This window comes from Uloborus diversus, chromosome 7, assembly GCF_026930045.1.
Source record: "Uloborus diversus isolate 005 chromosome 7, Udiv.v.3.1, whole genome shotgun sequence".
Taxonomy (NCBI): domain Eukaryota; kingdom Metazoa; phylum Arthropoda; class Arachnida; order Araneae; family Uloboridae; genus Uloborus; species Uloborus diversus.
The window spans coordinates 165,041,649-165,066,788 of NC_072737.1; the positions used below are offsets into that span (position 1 = coordinate 165,041,649).

Here is a 25,140-nt window from a genome sequence, read left to right on the forward strand (position 1 = left end):
AAAAAACTAAATTCTCACATTAAACACCTATAATGTTGAACAGAATGACCAGCCAGACCTGAACGAAAAGTACATCCTAGTGACCAATGTGACATCCAACCTGTTAATGTTCTGTGCAGTAAAGTATACAACAAAAAGTGTGATTGAAATTACAACAGTTCTAATTCTCTGTTCATTGTTTTTACAATGCATTTTTGTAATGCATGATAGGTGTTTTCCTGCTGCTATTTGTGCTCTGATTCCAGCATACATATGATTCTGATCACTTATTTGAACACCTAAATATTGAAACTGATTAAATGTCTCATGTATTTCTCCCCTGCATGCAAAATTCTTTATTTTTTGTACGCCTCTTTGTTTCTAGTAATCATCATGTATTATTCTTTGCAATGTTAACAGATAAACGAAATTCCTTTGAGGTTTGTAGCAGATCTGAAAAGCACCCTCTACAGGGGTCTGGCCAGGGGATATTTGGGTCCATTAACGGACCCTTCACAAAAATCCGATAAACCAAAATGGACCCCTTCACAAAATTCTGATAAACAAAACGGATCTTTCACAAATTGTTTATTGAAAGAGCAAATCCGAAAGCAAAATAACACATATTTCCATGTATAAAACCGACAATTTTTAATGTCAATTTAGAGGGATTAGCTTATACAAAATCTGCTAATTTTGCAAAGAAAAAAAATCGGCACTTTTGTGATGCTCTTGCAAGCGATAAATAATTGCTACTGCCAAATAAATGAATGCTTGTTGTTTGTTTCTTGGAAAGAAATTAACAGCTAAAAATAATTTTCGTTTAAAATAATTTTGTTTGTTTTATCACCACTAATTAGCAGCGGTGTTGTAGTAAACTTTTCTGAAAAGGCGGTTGGTAAGCACTTTTCTCTCCCCCCCCCCCCCCCACGCTCATGATTTAATAAACAATAATAATATATATCAGCGAAATGAACTTAGAACAGCAAAGGGATAGTAAGGATGAGGGGAAATTGTTTGGGTTACCAACTTCAAAATTATCCTTACTTAGGGTCGGGTGTTAAACCTTTATGACTTGATTAGAAAATATTCTCATCATTTTACCAGCTTGTCAATATATCCGTTTTTACTGGTATCTGCGGTGGGATGTTTAACTTATTTTGGGAGAAAATTATATGGGTTTGATTTTACGATGCTAACAAGGATGATTAACTTAAATAAGCTCTTTTACCTACCTTTTTTTTTCTTTCGATGTAATAATTTTATCAAAAATATTTCTTTTACAAGCCGTTTTTCTACTTTTGATGCCTCCACTTTGAGAATTGCGATCTCTTTGCATCCGCTATGGGAATCCGATTTTTCGAATTTTTGATGTTTAGTACGCTTTGTTAAGAGCTAAACAAATAAAATCTCTTTTTATTTTTGTTAAAATCACGGAATTTATAAGTTTTAAACGAAATTCTGTGCTTATTAAGAGTGTCTTGAGTCAAAAAGTCAAATGCTGAACCCTTGTCATTTCTAGTATAATTTAACATAATGTAGAATGGTAGATAAATATTGATACTTGAGAGAGCGATGCCGTTGCCCCCCGCCCCCCCCCCCCCCTCCTTCCATACTAGAAAAACAGCCCGGAATGATGTTCTGAACATAGAAGAGGAAAACACTCAACTTTAAGTTTAAATGATGCAGTTTGTGCCATCTCTAAATTCTAAAATTTTGTTTAACATTTTTTTAAATATAAATTAATTCATTTTTCACAAAATTATTTGATATTTCACATAAAACGGACCCTGTGAAAAATCCTGAACAGACCCCTGCTCTATGCAGCTTGGTTCCTGGCCAGCTGGACCAAATAACCTGCAAAAGCTAAAAATTGCCTGGTTCTATTAAATATGGTGCTTTCCGGGTTTTAAGTTAAATTATTATCTCCTAGGCGCGCCTGGTAGTGTGTGAATATTTAACGTTACATATCGTGTGTTGTTGATAAAAACCTCACAATTTTCTTTTACTACTTGATTGTACTTAGCTAAGGAAGTTTTACAGTAGTGAATAATTTCAGATTTTAAAACAATGCACTTTTTAGCTAGTTAAAAACTATACCTCAAATTATTTATAAAACTCCTGGAGTTTAATGGAACCTCAAACTTTTGAGACTGGGATTTTCAAAAAACGACTGTAATTAGCATTTCTGCTTATTTTTGTTATTTTCTGTCTGAATTTTAAATCTGATTAAAAGTGAGTACTGGGAAGATTAGAGAGGTAGCTATCAATTGATATTTTGCTTTACATCAATATACCTCCTTCCTATCTGTACTAAATATAATGCAGTGTATTTCTTTTTTTTTTCAAAAATATGCTCCTACTTTTTTTTTCAGTTCTTTTAAAAAATCCCTTCTTAAATAAGTGTTCTGATTATATTTCATTTGCTTTCATTTTTCCTTGTAGTTAATGTTATTACTCTTTGGCAGGGAAGAAATTTTGTCAAAGGAATTATGGAAAAAGATGTCAGTATATGTGTTTGAAAATATTTATGTTCAAGCTTGGCAAGCTGGAAATCCTGGGTATAACCCTAAGCAGTTTTTTTTTTGAAAATTTAATGATTTCAAACTCAGTCCTTTATACTCTTCCTTTTTTTCCCCAGATCTTTTAATACAGCAGTTGATATTAAATTGAAACACTGGGCTGATGAAATGCTTCCCAAAAAATGTGTATCTGTAAGTTTTAATTTTTGTATTTGTATTGTAATATTGCCATGTTTAATGCCTTTATTGCAATAATTTACATAAATGTAATAATAATTACTAACTTTTTTAAAATTACCAAAAATGTGTAATTTAGTTCTTTGTTTGAATTTTATCTGAAATTGTTCTTTGGGGGCTCTCTCCAGATAGATACTGCCATTTAAAAATATTTTGATCGATATTTATTTCAGGAAATATTTCTGAACTATACATTTTTCTCTTTTTTGGCAAAGGAATTACAGTGTCCTCTTGTAGTCGAATATATTGTTCAAGAAAAATACTGCTTCTGTGTCTCTTGCTGAGCCTCCAAATTCTTTTTCTTTTCTTAACGGCTACCAGAAGAGGCAAAATACCTTCCCACAAAATGTCGACCAATTTTTCATTCTCTGTGCGAAGAGCAACATTAGTTTAAATCTTTCAACAAAATGTGTGTGTGTGTTTACATTTTTTTTAAAGTCTAATAGTGAGTAAAAAATCTTGGTAATGTGCATTATTTTAAAAATGAACCATTTTAATGCATTTATATTTATGCCAAAAGAAGCATAAATATGCAATTGCATATGCACATAGGCATTTGCATATAATCCTTGTTCTAATAATTATAGATTAGTGCCGCACGCGGGAATTTTGCAAGGGTCCAAGGTCGAAAGTTTCATTCTCGTGCCATACCTCAGTAGGCCGTCAAATGTATTGACTTGATTAATTGATTCCCGAGAGCGAAAAACATTGAAAAATAAACTATTGAATCAATATTTTGCCTTATTTAATGAAAGATACTTAAATAAACAGAAAGTAAAATAATTTAGGCTTTTACTTTTCTCATAATTAAAAAATGGATTCAAGTTCATAAGGATTCACATGCTTATTACAGTGTATTCATTTATATAACCATTCTGCTTCTTATAGGAAAAGTGCACAATATTTTAAAAAACCTTTTAACAAACTGAAATTATTGTTACCTTTGTTTGAAATTATTCTGCACACAAAATACATAGAATTGTAATCAATCAGGAAAAAAGCAAGACCAATAGAAGGGATCCAGAACCCTGGACCCCCTCTTGTGTGCGCCATTTTTATAGATGCATATTCATAATTATTGTATTTGCATAATGTTATTTCATGCTGATGAAAACATAAAATATAAAAAAATAATTTTACTCTTTGTTCTCGAATAATTTAGGTTGGATGGCAGACACTTCAAGATGAGTTCAGAGGCATTTTAGAGAAATCAAAAGCATCTAAGGAACATGACGATTTATTTGATGATTTAAAAACATCTGTTGTGAACGAAGCCATCAGACATCATTTTTGGGAAAATAAAGCTGTCGATATGCTGGTAAGATATGATGGAGAAGATAGTGCAACATTTGTTAGTACAAATTTTCAGGAAACGTGGCGCGTTTTGGTTTTACTAGGCACCCTTTTTCCAATACATAAGAAGTATGGAGCAAAAGATACTTTTGTTAGATGTCTTTTCATTCACTAACTCTCTTCTTTTGCATTGAGAAAAAGTATTCCTTGTAAAACCAAAACATGTGATTGCAGTTTCTTGCAAATTTACTTATTAACATTGCATTATTATTTTTTATTTTTCTGCACAAAGGCGTTCAATTGTTACTTATTTTGTAAGATGTGACTTGTTTTCAACAATCAGAGTTGTCCTAATTTTCCAAACATTCCCCCTTTTTTACTTCCTTTTACAAAAAAGGAAGTATTGTATTAGTGAAAAAATTTTCACTCAAAAATCAACCTTAATTTCCATTTTGCTCACCCCCGAATGAATGTTGAGTTTTTTTTCGACTCAACCACATGTGGATAAGTGCCTAAGAACGTATGGGCGCCCAAAATATGCATTTTGACGATTCCCAAGTTACTTACAGTGAATTTTCTCGTGACGTCTGTATGTACGTATGTATGTGCGTATGTATGTCGCATAACTCAAGAACGGTATGTTCTAGAAAGTTGAAATTTTCGTACGTAGACTCCTAGTGGGGTCTAGTTGTGCACCTATATCACCAGTCTTTTGATCGGCAAGTTTTGTCGCCAACTTGTCGACAAATTTGGCGATTTTTTTTTTTTAAGTATTAAATCTGGTTTTAATTTGGCCACTGTAGGAAATATTTAGAGAGTAAACTATTAAATCACATTAAAATTACCAGTAATGGGAAAATGACATGAAATTTGAGTAAAAGGAAGTCATGTGGGACACACATCAGCTCGTTTTTAACTGTCCTCAAATGTCATAATGCAGTGAAGTATGTATGTGACACATTGCAGGAGCAGAGATTTAGCTTCTTATAGCTTTTAAACTCTATAATATCATTATGACCCCAAACAAGTTCATTTGAATTTTCCCTAGTCTTGTCTTTAAACCATTTGAATGTTTTAAAGCAAATGCTAAATGGTCAGAAATGTGTGAAAATGCTTATCCAAGCATATTTGAAGTACTTATCAAAACCTGCTAAATTCATGACTTTTCAAAAGTTTTTCTTTCATAATATTTCTTGTTCGACACCATCAAGCCATAAAGCAATTTGGAGGGAGTCCCTCTAAATCAAGTCAAAAACTGCTGCCAAAAATCTGTTTTACATCAAAACTAACTTAATATCATGCTACTACTATATAGCTGCCATAAAAACTTATGGGCAACATCTACATCATTTTTTTATTAATTGCTAAATCACACTTTTGATTGTATGGGCTAATACATGGCATATAAATGAGATACCGTGTGGCTTTAAATAGAGCTTGAATGAAAAGTTATTTAAAAAGGGGCAGATTTTCTTCAAAACCAGCTGCGTCCCAATAATTTTTATCCGTAAATAACAAGACTATACTGCTAATTTTGAAATAAAGAAGTAGTTGTACACGGGCAGATGCAGACTACCGTTTGGGGGGGGGGGGGGGTGAGTGTGAAAATTTTCTGAAATTGCTTGGATGTCAATAATAAGCACCAAATCAGTCAGGAATGATGCACTTAGTAGAGCATAAATGATGCTAATTAATTTAATAAGCAATAGAAGAAAGTAGCATTTCAAATATTTACTTTCAACTACAATTAAAGAAGTGAAAAATTTTGCAATCATTCACATTTTATTTATTAAGTATCTGAACACAGTGTGAATGGATGATATTGTTGATGATTTTAGGGAGCCATGACTCTCCCCTGGTATCCGCCTTGGTTGTTCGCTGAGGGTTATTCAAAAGAAAAATTTGAAAGAAAAATCTTTTGAAAAAAAAATAACTGGGCGAAAGTGACACGTTTTTTTTTCTCACTTTTAATTTTTTTAAAATTAATTGTGCTGGTTTTGATATTAAATACCCCATTTAACCTTTATATAATTGTAAAGCGTTTCCCAAAATTATATAATGGACAAAAATCTTGTTTCTAGCGCATAATCCAGTTGAATGCATTAGAAGACCGAGCTATTCCTGACAAGCAGCAATGGGACAATGCAATCAAATTCTTAGAGACGAGCTTAAAAGACAGACTTTCTCAAAGTGAGTTTTGTTTTCATTTAGAGTATTTTATTGGTCCCCTCCCCCTTTTCTTTGAGATAGTTTTTTTTTTTTTTTTTTTTTTTTTTTTTTTTTTTTTTTTGAGCAATCATAATTGCTTATTGTTCTCAATTGACAGTTTTCATGTCCTATGGTATTCTCCCCCCCCCCCCCCCACCTCCTTCTGCAGCACCACCGTCGACCGGCCTCATGATGCTGCTCCTCTAGCGAACAGTCTCCAGGTTGCGTCCATATCCTACACACACACACACACATACATACACACACCTGCAAACACACATACACACACCTGCAAACACACATACATACACACACCTAAACAAACACACACATACACCTACACACACCTACACTAGGGTGGTCACAAGGTACATGGAGAAAAAAATTTCAACTAATCTTTTGCGGCACCTCCCTAAAATGTGCCAGTTGACTAGAAAATGTGATTTGCAAAGTTTCAAGTCATTTCGATGATATTAACACGTGCTGCAAAGAGGGTAAAGTAATGAAAAATGGCAATTTTTAGCAAAAATTCGTAGTCTTTCATCTGTAAAACCAAAACTATTCATTCTAGAAACTTCGTTCTGATCTCATTTTATAGGGAATTTTACTCTCTTTAAATCTACTTTCATTTAAATTCTTGTAAAAATTGATTGAATATTATTCAGGATTTTTCAAGCCAGGTCGTAGCTAATATCCTCAAAATCGCGTAAAAAGAACGAATCGTTATAATATAAATTGTATTGCTTCTTCTAGTTATTGGTTGTAACCCCCCTTACAATGTTAAGCTATCAGAGCAAAAACAGCAATATTATCAGAAATATATGCAGCAAAATCCCATTACAACGAATACCGATACAACGACATATCTGTTACAACGAAAGAAATTTTGAATTCCGATTTGATTTCCATTACGTTGCTTAAATTTCATTACTACTAAAACCTCGTTACAACGAACAACATTTCTGGTAATTTGAAGTTCGTTGTAACAGGATTTCACTGCACTATAGTTATGTCTCTAATACTCAAAGCTAAAACAAACAACAGCATGTAAAACTTATGAAATTAGCTTCAGAGGCCATTAATACGGAACGTTCCTTTCCTCCTCGGTGGTCAGCGCTAAACAATAGCTTAAAAATCCCAGTCTTGTAAGGGTTTTCAACCCCCCAGAGAAAGGAAAAACTACGATTCCCAGGAAAGTGGATTGTGTTCTTAGACGGGGACTTGTTAGGGCTTTCGTTAAAATGACAGTCATTTTATGGCTCCTTACTGCAGTACAAACCTGCGTTTTGTGAGTATTGTAGTTACAGAAAAAGTTTTTGCATTTAGCATTTTGCTAGCTCATCTTAGAAGTTGGTTTGAAAGGAGTTTTGATTTCCAAAGAAAAGTTACGTCCACTAGTCCTCAGCCAGGTATTTTTCAAGAATTTCAGGATGAATGGTACAGATTAGAAGCAATTCAAAGCAAGTATAGAAGATTAAAAACAAAATAAGCAATCCTGGTGAAATTTCAAGCTTTCTTTTTGAGAAATAAAAACAGAAGCAGCCTAGGGCTGCTGCCTATAAGAAGTTCATTCTACCTTGCTTACCTTATTTAGGGAGTCTTGTTCCAAACAATTTTACTTTCCGAGTACCTGGCGCTATTCATCACACAAGATGGATGGCAAAGTCTGTATGACGTAGTGAGAAGCAAAGGGATGTAAGTGGACTTTTTAAAGTTCCTTATAAAATGCGTTTAAAGTGCAGATCCTAGGTAGGCTTTCATTGAATTTTTTTTCTAAATCATGCTATATAATGCCCCTACCAGAGCTACTAGTACTATCTCTTGCCCCTAAGCAGATGAGAGGTTCCACTATTATTTGTAATGATTATCTCGAAAATTTTAATTTTTTCAATTACATTCCTTTGCTTCTCACTGCCTCATATACTCTTTAAATATATATCTTTTCAGGGATCAGCTTTCCTTAATCAATTTTGAGATAAAAGGCATTGAAGATATTTATTTGTTAAGCATCAATATTTAAGGAAAAGTATGGTTTATTGTCTGCAATCCAGCTTTTGCCCCCAACCAAGATCTACAGTTAGTAAAATCTTTGGTTCAATACAAGAGTGTTTATGAAGATGATGTAGGCACAGAACTGCCATTTACATGGCACAGATTAACCATTTGTGGTCCCTCAACTCAGAGAAGGTTCCATTTCCCTTTTTTGATGATACTTTAGGGAGAAAAAAAATCGAAACAAAGAAGGCTGCAAAATTAAAATCCGAAGTAAGGAGATAGTGAAGATGATTGTGATGATAGGGATACAAAAGCACAGCTGAATCTGAAAAACGCTTAGTTTATTGGACAAAGAAGTAGATTTTTTCATTTCTCCTCAAACTTTTTAACAGATACAATTTTCAAAGAGATTCGAAATCGATACAAAGATTTTAAATACTGATCTTGATGAATAGTGTGAAAACCAATATTCAGACCCCAAAGAGTTCCTATTTTTCCTACTTTTTAGAGCTCTCTCCTTATTTTCCTACTTTTTCCTTTTTTTTCCTACTTTTTCTTTTTTTAGTATAGCGCTTCTAATTGTGCATTGATTCTTTGTTTTCACAATGATGCACCCATAGTTTTCTGCATGTTTCAATTTTGAAAAGCAAAAGAAACAAGCAGATCCTGAGCTTTTCCATTGACTGACAACAGTTATTACTAAGGAATGCTGTGGCGTCTGCATGTTTAAAAGTTACATTTTCGCAAGTGACTTTTTTGCTGCTGCGGCGTTTTCGATCAACTTTTCTTTTTATCGCCCCGACTTCAGTCCTACTGTTTCAACGAAACAATAAATAAATAGATACCGGCACATTCTGATGCAATTATACATTATTTATCCGTCAATTAGAAGCTTTAATTAAAGTAAACGGTCGACTGTTCAAAAAGTGCGGGAAAAGCCGAATTTCCTATTCGCCAATTTTTTTGTATAAATGATTACAAGTAAAGTGGAGCTCTATTTAAACAGAAAAGCAATGTAAAACCTTAAAAAGAATGTAAGGAAACAAAAATGAAAAACCTGTACAATGTACATATTTTATGGATGTTAGTACAAAATAAAAGCAACAGATAACAGAAATTTGTAAAATCAGACCACTTCAAAAATAATCGCGAGAACTGACTTTTTTCATACATAAATATGATTATCGGGCATTTCAAATCCTAAGCATGATTACAAAATTTATAAAATTTAATTTTCTTTCCTTAAAAAACGTGTATTTGCAAAAAAAAAAAAAAAGAGAGAGAGAGAGAGAAAAGAAAACACGGCAAAACCTAGATGGGCAAAACGTTCCCAATTTTCGGAGAAAAATCAGAAATCACTTTCAATGCAAAATTTCGTTTTTATTTCTTCACATTTTTAAAAGTTGGGGGATAGTGTCACAAGCAAATATGTACTGTATTTTTTTCTTCTTTTTAATGAATATTTTCTACTCTGATATAATCAGTATCGAGGAGTAGCTCATCATTTTTATGTGCTGCGTGTGGCAATGCAGCATTTCTGAACATTTTAAATTTTTGTGACAGACTTACTCTTTTCGGGGTGCGGCAATTATATCGATGCGGCGTATCTGCTGTAAGTTATTGTACTCAGGGCGCCTGATCAAAGGGAGGGGAGAGAGAAATATGCAGGCAATTGATGCCAGAAACTCCCCCCTTACTCTAAATTTCGTGAACAATTTCCGAATGAATATTTTTGTTGTATGGTGAGGATTGAGAGAGAAACTACATGCCTTCTCTTTTATGCACAGAGAAACATTAGTATTGTCCATTTTCCATGAGAAGGCACTTGACTCCTCCCTTGTCACATGGTATCCGATAATTCCCTTTCGCTGTTTTCGGCAGAAGATATATTCGGATCATAGCATTTTGTTGTAAAAGCAGCAGTTTTTAAAATGCAAGAATAACCAAAATGACAACAGACAAGTGATGTAATGGCCACTAAGACTTTTTTGCTCATTAAAATACACGCCCAAATTATGCCTACACACACATAGCCCCTACAAACAAATACATACCCCCCCCCCCCCCGCACACAAACACACACGCCTACATACACACACTCGTGATTGCGAAAAACATAATTTAAATTCAAAATGTCAAAATTCAATTTAATTTTTTTTTTTAAAATACAAACTCAGTTTTTATGCAAGAAACAGCATTGTATAGTTATGAAATGGTTTTTAACAGTTTGAGGTGGTGTTTACAAGTACAAGTGTCTAAAATAATTGGGTATGCTTATAAAAGTTTTTATACATACCCTTTTCCACAACGCGAAATTTTAACTTACGCGAGGGGTCTTGGAACGCATCCCTCGCGTAAGTCGGGACTCGACTGTATTGCTTTTACTGGTAATTTTAAAGTGTTTAAGAAAAAATATGTAAATGTGTATTTGACAGCTTAGTATCAGAAAAAATTATCATTATTGTAACCGTTACTAATTAAGTAAGTTGTAAAAGTTTTGCCTACATGAGTACATTTGAGGATATAAAACATAAGCAGAATGTGTGCTATAGTTCACATTTAAATCCTAAATGAATTTAAATAATAAACACATGGTTTTTAAAACTCATGCATAAAAACCAATGGTAATAGAAGTAAAGCATTCAGTTTTATGCTCAAAAATATGTAAAAAAATATTTTTAAAAAGTTCACAGTGTTATTTAAACATTGAAAAATCATTTGTCATTCAGTAAAAGTCCTAAAAATTATATTTTTCAAGGTTATGTTTTTTGAAAACTCTGGGTTTCTCTGCTTTGGGCAAAATTAAACCAAACCTGGTTGTATTCATCGCACATTGGAGGTGGAACTCCACTTGGTACCTTCATATCTGTAATTTTCCCACTAATTATCGGAATTCCATGAATTTCAATCTTCAGATTTGTGGAATTCTACTTTTATGGTTATTCCATTCTAAGTTTTCTGAGGAAAAATGTAAGAATTGAACACACACACACAGAAACATACACTTGTAAAAAGTAACTTTGTATTTTTGCCCGACATGTTTTATGCAGTTCACTGTTTAGAAAAGAATAATTAAAATATAAATAAAAATTCGCTGATATTTAAGATGTTTTGCTACACAATTTCAGAAGTGCTGTAAAATGATGTAGGCTGACTTTTCCACATGCCAAGCAAAAGGAACACATGCCTTGTTTTCAGTGCAGAAATTTTTGGTACCCTGTTCAAGAATCAGATCTCCCCCCCCCCGCCCCCTTTCCCACTTCAACTTTTTTTTTTAATTTTTATTTTAAGTTTTGTTATGAAATAAATATATGGGGTTGTTTCCTTCAGTCAAAAGTACTACTTTTAGTCACTGAAATTGATAGAATAAGCAACAAAAAAATAATAATAATAACATGGACCCAGAAAATTCTTTCATTTTCCCAACACTTAGTTTTTAATTAATTTTTTTAAATGTCCGATTTTTCAAACAAGGCATGGTCTTGATGACGTCACAAATGATGCTCTTTGGTGCATCTTTGTTCCGCGTTTCCACGTTATGATAATCAAGAAGCGAATAAAAATCGTGCTCTACGCATGCTATCAACCATATTGTTGCCAATACATGTGAGTAAAGATGCAAATTAAATATTTTGCTCTATGAATGGCAACACAGAATGGCATTTCGTCATTTGTGATGTCATCAGCAAGAAATGTAAACAATGAAAGCGCACCGATTAAAGTAATTTTTTTAAAATATTAAACTTGAACAAATTATTTAAAAAATGGTTAAATCCTATGTTTTTAAGCATGTTCTTTCAGAAAAAAAATACTTTTAGAAATTTTGGAAGCGACCCCATTATTTATTACTTTTTTCATAAAAATTCTATTTTGAAACTATGGATGTACTGTATGTTTTTCAACCAGGTTTTTATCATTTAAACAACCAGTAATAAAAATAATTCAAAAAGCAGTTCCTATTAAAAAAATTTTAAAAAATGATAAACTTTTAAACCATGTTTGTTTACGGGGTGTTGAAGTTTTAATAAAATGAAACCATCCATTCCACAAAAGTTTGTTTTTTAGCTGTCACATGTATGTATTTTGTAAATATTCTTTGTAATTTTTGGTTTTAATTCTAAATCTTTGTTGCGTATGAAGCTTGTGCCTATATTTCCGAGATGGAAGGTCCCTCCTTTACCGAAAGGTGGTGGCATTGGGTTAGCCGAACACCAGAGCAGCAATTATGGTCAAGCATTAAAAATGAAACTCAGAAGTTGTTTAATCAAGCTCATTTTTCCGTAAGTTGTTGTAAATTTAATTTGAATGTATGTAATTACCTATCATTCTGTTTAGAATTGTCTTGAAAGAAACATTTTTCTGGTCCTCCTAACATAACTTCATTTTTTTGTATTTAACAATTATATTTGTTTATAATAAACCAATTAAATGAATTACCTTCAGGAATTAATTTGATATCACTGTGAGAGATTTGGATCAAGTTAATTAAAATAAACAAGATTGTAGACAATGCTGATTTTGTTTTCCTTAATTTAAAAAAAAAACGTTATTTTATAAATATTTTTTTAATTATCATCCAATTATACAGTATAACCCCAATTTAACTATTGTCAAGGAACTAGAAGAAAATTTCATTAAATCAACTATATAGTTAAATCGGGGAGCATAGACATTCGATACAGTCAAATCCGGACCAATGAAATGTATCATTAAATTGAGGAAATTGTTAAATTAGGTAATGTTAAATCAAAGTAATACTGTATTATTCAAAAGTGCAAGCTTGAAGATTGAATAACTCAGTACACTCACCCTTAAAAAGTAAAATTTGTAAATATAAAATACACCCAAACCTGTTTTTATGTGGTGAATAGTGACCGTACTAAAAAAAACTGTTTGAAACTTCACAAGTAGCTTTAAAAAGTTGTTTTTGCAACACAGTTTTAAAAAAAAAATTATGTCGTGGATAGGGACAGCATAAAAAAAGTCTTGCATAGAAAATAACCAGAAAACTTACGAAATTGTAATCTTTGAACGAAATCAAAGCAAACCAAGTGATGATAATTTTTGCCGAGTAGTTGGGCAAAATTTCTCCAATAAGGAAATTTTTGGGAGGTCACAGTGACTTCCTATTGGGGTGCCTATGCCATCACTTGAAGATACTGCCTTGCACTTGTTTTAAAAATTATTTCGTCATTTGAATCCCAATCTGGGTGAAATTTTATACCGCACTAAAAAAAAATGCACAAAAAAAATCTAATAAAAAAACGCATAAAAACAGGTTTGTGTGTAGATGCACCTGAATTTAGAAGTAAAATAACTTCAGACCACTTTCATTTAGATTTATCTAGGTGTAGTTTTGAGAAAAGGGGAAAAAAATTGCTCACTTTTATTTTTAAAACTGAATTTTGTTTATTTATTTAACAAGCAAGCAATCAGTTGATTTTTTATTTTTATTTTTTTTTTTCTGGATTCTAAAATTTTTTTCATTTATGTATTTTTTCCATAATGCTAAAAATGTGAATGTGCTAAGTTCAAGAAACTAAATAGTGTGATGTTAGAATGCTTACTGTATTCATATATTCATCAGTTTTTAAACCTCAACACAAAAGTAAGGAGATGATAAGTTTGACATGCCTGTGTATCTATTTATGTGTGTGTCTATCTGGTATTGTATCTCCTAAACAAATTAATGAATTTATTTTCATTCTTTTGCAAGCTTGATTAAGTAAACTTACTTGCACATTTTTTTTTAATTATACTTTTACTTGCACGTTCCATTTTTTGAGCATTTTGAAATCTGCTTGCTTTAGTTTCTATAAAACTCGCTCATTTTCAATTAACATGTGATTCTAAGATGTGGACATTAATAACTTGTTCACCATTATTTTAAGACTTTTTTGTATTTTATGTATATCATGTAATTGAAGACTTGCACACATCATTTTGCCACACCCACTCAAAAATTTTAATCCCTTTGGACCCAAGTCAATTTAAGCTAATTCTACTTATAAAAATTATCCATGTTTTTCACCAGCATTTGTTTAAATTTATGAAGATTTTAGAAAGTAAAAGTTGTTTTAAAAGTTAGTTGAGGATATTTAGGATTGTGATAGAATATGAAACTCATATGTGCTATTCATTGTTTTTCAGTTATAATGGTAGCTCAGCTCTTTACATTTTGCTTTAATTTTAATTTTCAGAAGCATATTTGCAAAGCATAGCTCATACGGTTGTAATTTTATTTTAACCAAACATTAGTTTAGACAATTCTTGTGAAAAATACTTGTTTTTTCTGTAAACATTGTAGCCTATGAGTCATAAAAAGTTACAAGTGGAAGTCATGGAATTGAAAACTCACTCCAAAAGCAGCTGATACCCTGTATATGCTGTAATTATGTAAGCAAGAGGGGAGTAATACTTTTATGACCCTCCTTTTGACTATGTGCCTTGTTCTGCAATTATACCTACTGATAGCATTTTTCAGGGTTTGGAACCTAGATCTGTTTTACCCCTGTCATTAGTATTTTTTTTCTATTTTTGATGTTTATGTTGCATTTTTTATTTAGAATCACGGACCATCATTGACCCCTGATGAATTAACTACAATAAAAAGAAATCTTCAAGGATCAGATGTGGAAGCTGATTACGATATGGTATGTATATTTAGTTGATGCAACATACAGTCGGACCTCCATATATCGAAGTAGCAAATTGCTGGAAAAAAATTCGATGTATAGAAATTTTGATACATAGAAACAATCTTATTTTATCATAAAAATCCCCTAAAACATTAAAATTAAAGCTAATTTTCGTGCATGAAACACAATTTATAATTTATATGTGCATCAGATTAAATGAAAGTTAATAGCTGAAAAATTAACAGAAATTACATTTTTGTGCCTTCATGCATCTTCATTCTTCGCAGTTCAACTAGATTCGCAACATGAGGGGATTTTCGTTTTGACTATGTAATCAAGAGAAAAGTAAAAAATCAATCTACTTATTGACTTGAATGATTTTTACTAAAGCTAAAAAGACTAGGAATGATAATCAATAGACAAAAAGGATAACTTGAAACTGATTTTACAGTGTTACTGGTTACAACTAAGATTTGAAATAAACTTCAGGGAATTTAAGAACTCTAGAATGGAACAACGACCTCTCTACACACCCCTCAAACCTAGATTTCTTATGAGTTTCTTAGCAACCTTTAGTAAACATAATTTTTTCCCCTAACCTTCATTTTTCATGAGACAAACAGTCTAAAGTGGAAAAAAAAAATCTACTAATGTCTCAAAAAAAATTTCGATACATAGAAATTTTTGTTATATAGAAACAATTTTTCTATGTAATGAACATTGAAATTTGCTGGGATTTCGATATATAGAAAATTTTGATATGTGAAAGTAGGTTCGACTGTATTAATATTAAGCAAGTACAAAATCTAAAATCCAAAATATTGCACTTTATCAATTCTAAATTTTGAATTTGCCCTAAGATGTTTTGTTTTTCTTTTTTTTACAAAATAAATTTCGCTACCCCTTATGAATTTACCTCTACACAATTTATCTCTGTAGCATGCCTGCAAATCTTTTAAATATACAGTAAAACCTGTAAAGTTGACCACCCTTGTAAGTTGACCACCTGTCTATGTTGACCGCTTTTGTCAGGAACAGAATTAGTCCTATCTCATATAATGAAGGAAAACCTCTGTAAGTTGACCACCTCTCTATCTTGACTACCTGTCTATCTTGACCACTAATGTTTGCCAAATTTGGTTTGGAGTATTGTAAAAACCCTTTGTAAGTTGACCACTTGGTTTATTTTTTTTAACTTTCTGTTGCTCACTAACCCCCAGAGATTGCTTTGCAATCTTATTTGGTTTGTGAAGATTTTTATTGAATTTGACTATAGATTAATGTAGAGACGTACCGAGTAGCACTTTGGCCGAGTAGCCGAGTACTCGGCCTTTCACTACTCGGCCGAGTACCGAGTTACCGAGTACTCGGCCTTTCACTACTCGGCCGAGTTACCAAGTACCAATTATGTTTTAAGAAGAACCACCGACACACATGTGATGAATTTTGAACTTATTGGAATAGTAGTATAGACCTCCTTGTCTATATAATAGTTTTTAAAACTAAATTCCTGCTGAAGTTTAATTACGCATTATATAAACAATTTTGTTTGTGTCAAAAATTTTACAAAAAAATTTTTAAAATTAAAAATAAATAAATAAAAGGTATGATTAATCAAGTTGGAATTAAAACAAATTACAGTAAAATCCCTCTAATGCGGACACTAACAGGACAATTTTTTTTCGTCCGCAGTAGAGAGGTGTCCGCAGGACAGGGGTTTAATAATGTTATTTGCATTGGAACTGGGGAATTAAAAATTGTCCGCATAAGAGGGGTGTCCGTTAGGAGGGGTTTCACTGTATACCAATCAATTATAGTTCTAGTCCGCCAAACATAAATATTTTTTAAAAGCAAATAAAACAAATGTGCAGAAACACTGCAGACACGTGTTTCTGCCCCCCCCCCCCCTTACAAGGAACGTCTTTTTCAGTGCATAACATGTGAGCTAAAGAATGTAAAGACATTCGACAAAAAAATCCGAGTTTTGTCTTTAAATCCACGAGCTCCCATTCTGTGCATTGAAAAAAGAATTCCTTGTAACGCCAAAACATGTGTCTGCAGTATTCATGCACTGTACTTTTAACGTTTTCCTTTTATTTTTTAAGCAAAGATATTTTTATATTTTTTATAACTAATTTTTGGTTGAAGCAAAAATCCATTTTTAATATAAAAATTCCATATTTTCTATACTTACCTTTTTTGCATAATTTTTAATAAATAAGTTTTATTAACTTTGGAGACATTAAAATAAAGATTTATTCCATTGAAGCATTACAAACTTCATTATTCTCAAAATTTAAATTTGACTTATAAATTTTAATTGTAAATGATTTCAGAATATAATGCTTGCTCTTTTTTATATATATAAATATAGACCAAGACAGATACTAAAATTTATATATATAAATATAATTTTATATATATAAATTTTAGTATCTGTCTTGGACAATAATAAAATTTTTGGCAACTACTCGGTATTGGCCGAGTATCTGATCAGAATTTGGGCGAGTACCGAGTACTCGGCAAATTGGCCGAGTAGGCCAAGTACCGAGTAGTTACCGAGTACTCGGTACGTCTCTAGATTAATGTATGCATTACTTTTAGAACAAAATGAAAATCTCCCTTATGCAGAAAATAGAATTTAAGAGTTCATCATAATGATAACAATTTTTGAAATCCCTCTCGCACCTGAAAAAGAAAAGAACTTGATAAAAAATATGCTCAAAAAATTATTAATAAGCTATTTAAAAAAAATTCTTATCAAGGCATAATATTCAACAATTATTGATTTACATTTTTTTTCTAACCATACTGCCCTTTGAGTCCTTTAATTTTGGTCACCCAAATCAGAGTATGTTGTGTGTTTGCGGGAATACTCATAAAGAGGAATACTTGACTTTTTTTTTTTTTAACTACACCAAACTGCTCAAAACAAAGCTTCTATTTGATAGCCAAATGTTGTCAAAGTCAATATTACTGAAATTTTAAATTCAATGTATTATTTAAACAAAACAAACCAGTATATAAGACTTAGTTACATAAAAATGAGTGAAATATAAAAAAAACGGTTTTCAATTCAAAAGACTATTTCTACAAACTTGATTCACACTGAAAAGTATGAAAAAAGTAAGTATATGATTTTTGGATTACAACATTCAAAAATTGCAGTTAATCCAATTTTAATATTAACTGCACATTTGAGTGTTGTAATCAAGAAATCATAAACTTATTTTATTTCATCTATTTAGTGGGAACCAAGCTTGTAAAATTAGTCTTTTGAGATAAGTTTATTATTATTATTTAAAAAACTCGTTAATTCGAAATTTATTTGAGGTGAAACTTTTTGAAATTAAAAATATATTTACCTGTTACCTATCCTTATCTAAAAAACGGGAGAGGGGTTTTGACTTTTGTTTTAATATAAATGTATTGCTCATAAAGAGAGCATAGCTTTTATTCTACCAGGTGCTAGGATTCCAAAACGCCATTTTATATGTTTGAAAATTAGATTTCAAATTGTGTATTCCCTAGTAACATTTTGTTCTTTAGCTCCATGCTTGAATTGAGGTTATCTTAGGACTTTCACGAAAATAGAAACCCTTATGTCTGGTGTACTAATTAAATGAGAATATCGTTACAAGCTTAATCTGATGCCGATAAAGAGCTCTATTTTGAATGACATAGAATGTTAAGTGCTTCGGGAAATCCTTCATCCTTTCTATAAGTAATTTGAAAGTTTAGCTTTAAAAAAAAAAACTTAAAATTAAGAAAAAAAAAAAAAAAAAACACTTGGAAGTGCAAGCCCCCTGTGATAATGCATATCACATTTTTTACCCATTTATATTTTTCCCATGTTTTCGGTCATTTTAATCGTTTTCTTCCCCCATTTTGTTGTTTTTTTATTTTCCTGTGCATTCCACGTTTTCCCCGTAAATTTTGCGCACTTTACGATATCAAATATGCGACTTATTCACTTTTCCCATCGTTTTGCTTTTTGACATTTTTTCAAGCGTCAGTCCGATTTTTTGCATCTTCTTGTCGGCCATTAAAATGGCGTAGCGTCCCCTTCCCTTCGTTGTTTGGGCGCCAAACGCACTCATTGGTTCCCGCGCATCGCCGCGTACCCGGATCTGATCGCTCATTTGCCGATTCATTTTTCCACCCCACTTCACTCTGCTTGCTGGTCTCTGTCCGCTCGGTCGCAATTTTTAAATTTAGTACTGAGTGTGCTCCTGGTAATCTGGTGCACTACGCTGTTGAACTCTTTAATAATATGAACTGTTTTCAAAAAAAAAAAAAAAATTCTACCTGAAATTTTTTACTCATGTTACCCTAATGTGTAACACTTGACGTAGATAGTCAAGATAATGATTCTAATGTTTTTTTTCGCATTTTTTTGCATTAATGTGTTTCCGTATAATTTAATGCATATCGAGAATGGTCGTATTTGAGGGTTGTTGCATTTTTTGTATTCATACCTTCTACATGTGTTGGGTAGTTGTGTAGTTTTTTTTGAATGTTTATTTTTTTAACTCTTGGTATGCTATGTGTTGTTCACGTAATCACAACTGTGTGTACCTTTTTTTGTCCTTTTGGTTGGTCATGTGTGGAAAATTGTTTTGTGAGCAGGGTACAATCCTGACATGCAAAAAGAAAATGCAAACAGTTCATTTTATTTGACTTACCCATTTTCTACCTTGACGATAGTATAAAACTGTATCTCATGTTTTTTTTTGGATGTTACAACTCTTTATGCATTTGAATATATATGATGTATGAATTTGTTGTGTAAAGTTTTGGTAAATTGGAGCTGGACTTAAAAAATTTTCTTTTTTTTTCTCTTTTTTTTTTCTTTTGCTTTGCCAGTGTATGTGATAATGCATATCACATTTTTTACCCATTTATATTTTTCCCATGTTTTCGGTCATTTTAATCGTTTTCTTCCCCCATTTTGTTGTTTTTTTATTTTCCTGTGCATTCCACCTTTTCCCCGTAAATTTTGCGCACTTTACGATATCAAATATGCGACTTATTCACTTTTCCCATCGTTTTGCTTTTTGACATTTTTTCAAGCGTCGGTCCGATTTTTTGCATCTTCTTGTCGGCCATTAAAATGGCGTAGCATCCCCTTCCCTTTGTTGGCCTAGCGCCCCTTATATAAAATAATTAACGAATTCATCTCACCACTTATCCCACCATAATATCTGTCACTTGCCTAATCATTGAGAAATTTTCAACGATATTTTTCTTTCTTCTAATGCGGACGCCTGATGACGTATCTCGCACGTGCAGTCGCCGATCTATGACGTCACGACCTTCACGTAATCGGTGATGCATCGTAATAGATCGGCACGTGCCTGATGCTCATTGGCCAGGTGATTTGGCGTCCGCATGCAAATGAGTTCACTTACGATAAAAGGAAATGTTTCGAGTGGAAAAGAGACTTCTTCGGTGTTTTCTCTCTGGCAAGTTGACTTGAGCGTTCGTTTGCTTTTATGCAACGATGCGGGTTCTTTTTAATAGATATATAATAGATTGATATAGCTCAGCTCTAGTTCGCGTTGTTTCAAATGTTTTTAATTTTTAACTAACTTTACTAAATGACCAAATAAATTTGGTTTTTATTTTTAAGTTTTCTTCAACTATTTTTAATCATGCATTTCTAGTCATACAGTTAATTGGGTTATTGCATTTAGAAGTTATTAGTCTTGAGCATTCTCTTGCTCATTACCCTTCGTTGTTTGGGCGCCAAACGCACTCATTGGTTCCCGCGCATCGCCGCGTACCCGGATCTGATCGCTCATTTGCGGATTCATTTTTCCACCCCACTTCACTCTGCTTGCTGATCTCTGTCCGCTCGGTCACAATTTTTGCGGCTCCTGTTTTTATCCAACGATGGCGATGAAGAAGCATCAGTGCGCGGCGTCATGGGACGGCCATTGCTCTCCGCGATATGGTTAAGACCTCAAGATGAGGTGAAAGTTTTCTTATTTTTTATATGGTGTTTGAAATCATAATAATCAATGTTGGGGAGAATTTCTAATCTAATAATATCTCCCCAATGTTTCTTTGATATTAGCAGAGTGAGTTCGGAAATAAGAACTTGACAAACTATTTCTAACTTTCATGAAGTTTATTTAAACGATAATGTAAATAGATAAAAACACGCTGTAAATGATAAAAATAAATACTAACAACATAATCTCTTTACATGCTACTTCTGCATGAGATAACTAACAGTGCAACGCAAACTGCATGACTATTGACTAAAAACTTTGATGAAGTAGACCCATTGGAAAATAAGCTAAGACCAGCTAATCATTTCTAATAAAGGGCGAACGGCACGAACAAGCAAGTTCGAATGCCGAAAGAGCGACCGCCTACATCGACGAGAGATGATCGAAGAGAGAGAGAACCAAAGCCGCGAATAGTTTAAATATCCCCCCGGGTCATTAGCATATCCGAGTCACGTGAACGGACACATCACTGCTATCGTTAAGCACACGTGCCATCAGATTCCTTCTAGAAGCTTTCTATGACGTCATCCACAACGGAGTTCCCGCCAAGGGTGAACGAAAGTGAAACAAACATTCGGTCGATTCGACCAATGTGAATGAGTGCTGATAAGATTCTTTTACCCCAGTCATGCAGAATGATTGGTAATACATTATAAGTAAGGAAAAAACATTCTTTTACTATTGGTGTTGTGAGGTGATGAGATAGGAATATTTACTGTTGTTATTAACAGGCATTTATGCCTAACAAGGCCCCCCCTCTCATCATCTCACAATGAAAACATTCAAAAAAATTTTAACTTCCTTTAGACATTTAACACAATTTCCACATATTAATAATTATATGAGAAAAACAATGAACAATTTTTTTTTTTTTAAATATAAACTTGACTCTATATTACGAACTTCCAATATAGATCTAGATCTGAAAAATTGAGAAAAACACCAATACACTTTGCTGAAAAAAAATTCAAAAGTTCAAAGAACAATCATCTTGAAATGTCCTTTTTTTTCTTTCGTACTCTCTCGTACGTCGTAACTCATAGTACGTTTTCCACGAATTTTCACCAAAAGTTCGAAAACAAATTTTTGATCAAAGTCCATTATAATTTTTTTCAATCATTTTTCCGATTTTATTTATAACAATGACAGTAGGTTAATCTGAAATATAAAATAAAAACCCACAGTAACTGTTCGAATCAGCATATAAAATATCACAGTCTAGAAAATATAGTATAAGCATATATTGAGAAATGTTTATAACGAAATGTAAATAAGCTCTTTTACTAACTATCCATTTCTCATTAAATAATTTCATTTACAAATAGATCACTAAAGATCTTCATAAAAAAAATGCCCCCCTTCTATACTTAAAGACTGTATGATAATTTTAACTGATTAAAATTTCATTTTTACTGATTCAAAATTTTTTTTTTTTTTTTAATAACATTTTTGCACCATAATATATTCAATGAAGGAAAATTACAAATTCTAACGGGAACTAGTGGTGTTTCCAATATTCAAAATAGGGTCTTACAAAATGAAAAACAAATACACCCGCGATAGACCTTCATGCAACAATAAACTCACTCTATCCTAACTCCCGGGAAGACTCTGACAATTACATTTTCACTTTTAACGAGACGTAACAAAAAGCTGTTCGCAACCCGGTTGATAGGAAGAAAAAGCCACCGAAACATTCAGGTGGACAATTAAATTGTTAGAACTTGCAAAAACATTTCACAAAACATGATGCAAAGAAGAAAAATTTAAAGTACATTAAACAATTTTCAAAAATTTCTAAAAAATGTTTCTAAATTATATTATATTTGTACAAAAAAAATTTTCAATAAATCTTTGAATTTCTAATCGGGTGAGAGGTTTCGTGAATATGTCCGACATGTTATCTTTGCTTTTGACATATCTCACGTTAAAAATATTTTTATGAACTAAATCCCGAATGAAAAACAATTTGATATCAATGTGTTTACTACGATGATTTTCGATAGGCGATTTAACAAAATCTAACGTAGCCTGATTATCCACATACAAAATAGATTTAATTTTACAACTTTTAACAATTTTTATTTTGATGCCTTCGTCAATTATACGATCAAACCACATGAGTTCTTTTGCACATTCTGTCATGGCAATAAATTCAGCTTCCATCGTTGAAAGGCTAACGCTTCGTTCTTTGAACGTGCGCCATTCAATTGGAGCTTTATCAAGTAATACAAGTTGACCGCCTAATGAGGTTCTATCATCTTTATTTGTGGCGAAATCAGCATCAGAAAAAGTTATAAGTTGAACATTTTCACATTTTAAGTTTAATTTTAAATCTTTAGTATGGTAAACATATCCTAGTAATTTCAACAATCCATCCCAGTGTACAATTCCTGGGTTACTTTGAAATTGGCTGAAAATGTTAACAGCATATGATATATCAGGACGCGTTCTACTAGAAATAAATGATAAACACCCTAATAAACTCTTGTATGGATATTTTGACATTTCGTCAATCTCAGCTTGAGAAGTAGGACAATTTAACTTTGAATAAACACATCCTTTACTAATAGGTAAAGAAGAAATAGGAATTTTAAATTTACTAAATCTTTCATAAACTACATGAATGTATTCAGTTTGATGTAAATTTAAGCCATTTCCTTCATTTTCAAATTCTACACCTAGTAGCTTTTTAGTTTTACCTAAAATTTTAATTTCAACATGTTTTTGAAGTAAATTCAAAGCATCTTTAATATCCCTGTCCTTCTTACTGAATAACACAATGTCATCCACATATAAGAGTAAAATCACATTATCAGTATAATAAACACAATTACATGATAAAAATTTATGAAAACCAATTTTAAGCAATATATTTTCAATTTCATAAAACCACAGACGACCGCTTTGGTGCAGGCCGTATATAGCTTTATTCAATTTGCACACATAATTTTCTTTTCCCTTTTCAATAAAACCTGGGGGTTGCTTCATATATATTATTTCATCAATAGGAGCATATAGGTACGCACTTTTAACGTCACATTGGATATGTAGCCAATTTTCTCTTGATACCAACAAAGAAAAGAAAAAGCGAATGGTACTAAAGCAGACTACTGGGCAGAAGGTTAGATCAAAATCTAGTCCCCTCACTTGATTAGTCCCCTGAGCGACTAGTCTACTTTTATAAACTTCACCATTTTCCCCTTTCTTTAAATTATAAACCCATCTACATCCGATAGGATTAACATTTTCCGGTAATTTGACTAAATTCCAAACATTTCTTTTACGCATAGTGCCTATTTCAATTTCCATTGATTTTTGCCATTCCCCCCTTTCATTAGATTTTAATGACTGTTTATATGTTCTAGGGATTTGAATTTCTGTGTCTAGTCAGGAAACATGAGTTAAAATTTTAGATTGATTTGAAACTTCACCCTGAAAATCATCATTGCCTTTAAAATTAAATAATTCCGGATCATACGCTATGTTTTCACGAAGACAATATTTTTGAACATCATTCAACGATCTTAATCTTTTGCTATTCCCCTTTTCAAAATAATATACGTCGTTTCTTGAACCATCGGGTCTAGGGACAAATTTCCGAATCCACCTAGCTTCCCGCATTGGTTTGCGACTAGAATCATCCCCCTCACTGTCTGAACTTTCCGCCCCCCCTTCAGAGCTACTTTCAACATCTAATTCTCTGAAGCGATTCGAATCTTCGCTTTCTTCCGAAGAATTCTTATCTTCTGCCTGAGGCGAAAGAGGCCAGAAAAGGGTATTTTCTTTTCCGCGCGATTCCTGCTCGGAAGTAAATTCGTCCTTGAAAAAGGAGTTCTCTTTGAAAGATACGTTGATTGTTTCAATGACTTTATCTTTGTCTGGAAGATAAACGCGAAATCCTTTACGATTGAACGCGTATCCGATTAAAACGCCTTTTTCGGCTTTTAGGTCTAGTTTCTTTCTTAATTGTCGTGGGATACCGGCAAAACAAGTAGTTCCGAATGCTTTTAAATGTCTTACAGACGGTTTTCTTCCTCCGTAAAGTTCAAAAGGAGTCTTTTCTTGACTTGAATGACAAATCCTATTCCATGTGTATACAAAATATAACATCGCGTCCGGCCAAAAACTGTTTGGCAAACCACTTTCTTTTAACAAAACGCGTGCACTATTTGTTACTGTGCGGTTAAAATTTTCAATTAATCCATTTTGCTCTGGTGTGTACACATTTGTGAGTTCATGATGTATACC

General features: G+C 32.6%; 1 protein-coding gene across 3 annotated transcripts in view; it reads left to right on the forward strand.

Annotated features, from left to right (window-relative positions):
- LOC129227051 (dynamin-like 120 kDa protein, mitochondrial) overlaps window positions 1-25,140 on the forward strand; it is an 83,162-nt gene that overhangs the window by 49,097 nt on the left and 8,925 nt on the right. For all 3 annotated transcript variants that reach the window (XM_054861691.1, XM_054861692.1, XM_054861693.1), the window contains 6 exons: window positions 2,448-2,540; window positions 2,621-2,693; window positions 3,901-4,056; window positions 6,113-6,221; window positions 12,375-12,514; window positions 14,801-14,887. In XM_054861691.1, coding sequence (XP_054717666.1) covers window positions 2,448-2,540; window positions 2,621-2,693; window positions 3,901-4,056; window positions 6,113-6,221; window positions 12,375-12,514; window positions 14,801-14,887 — 658 coding nt within the window. The remainder of the gene's footprint in view (window positions 1-2,447; window positions 2,541-2,620; window positions 2,694-3,900; window positions 4,057-6,112; window positions 6,222-12,374; window positions 12,515-14,800; window positions 14,888-25,140) is intronic.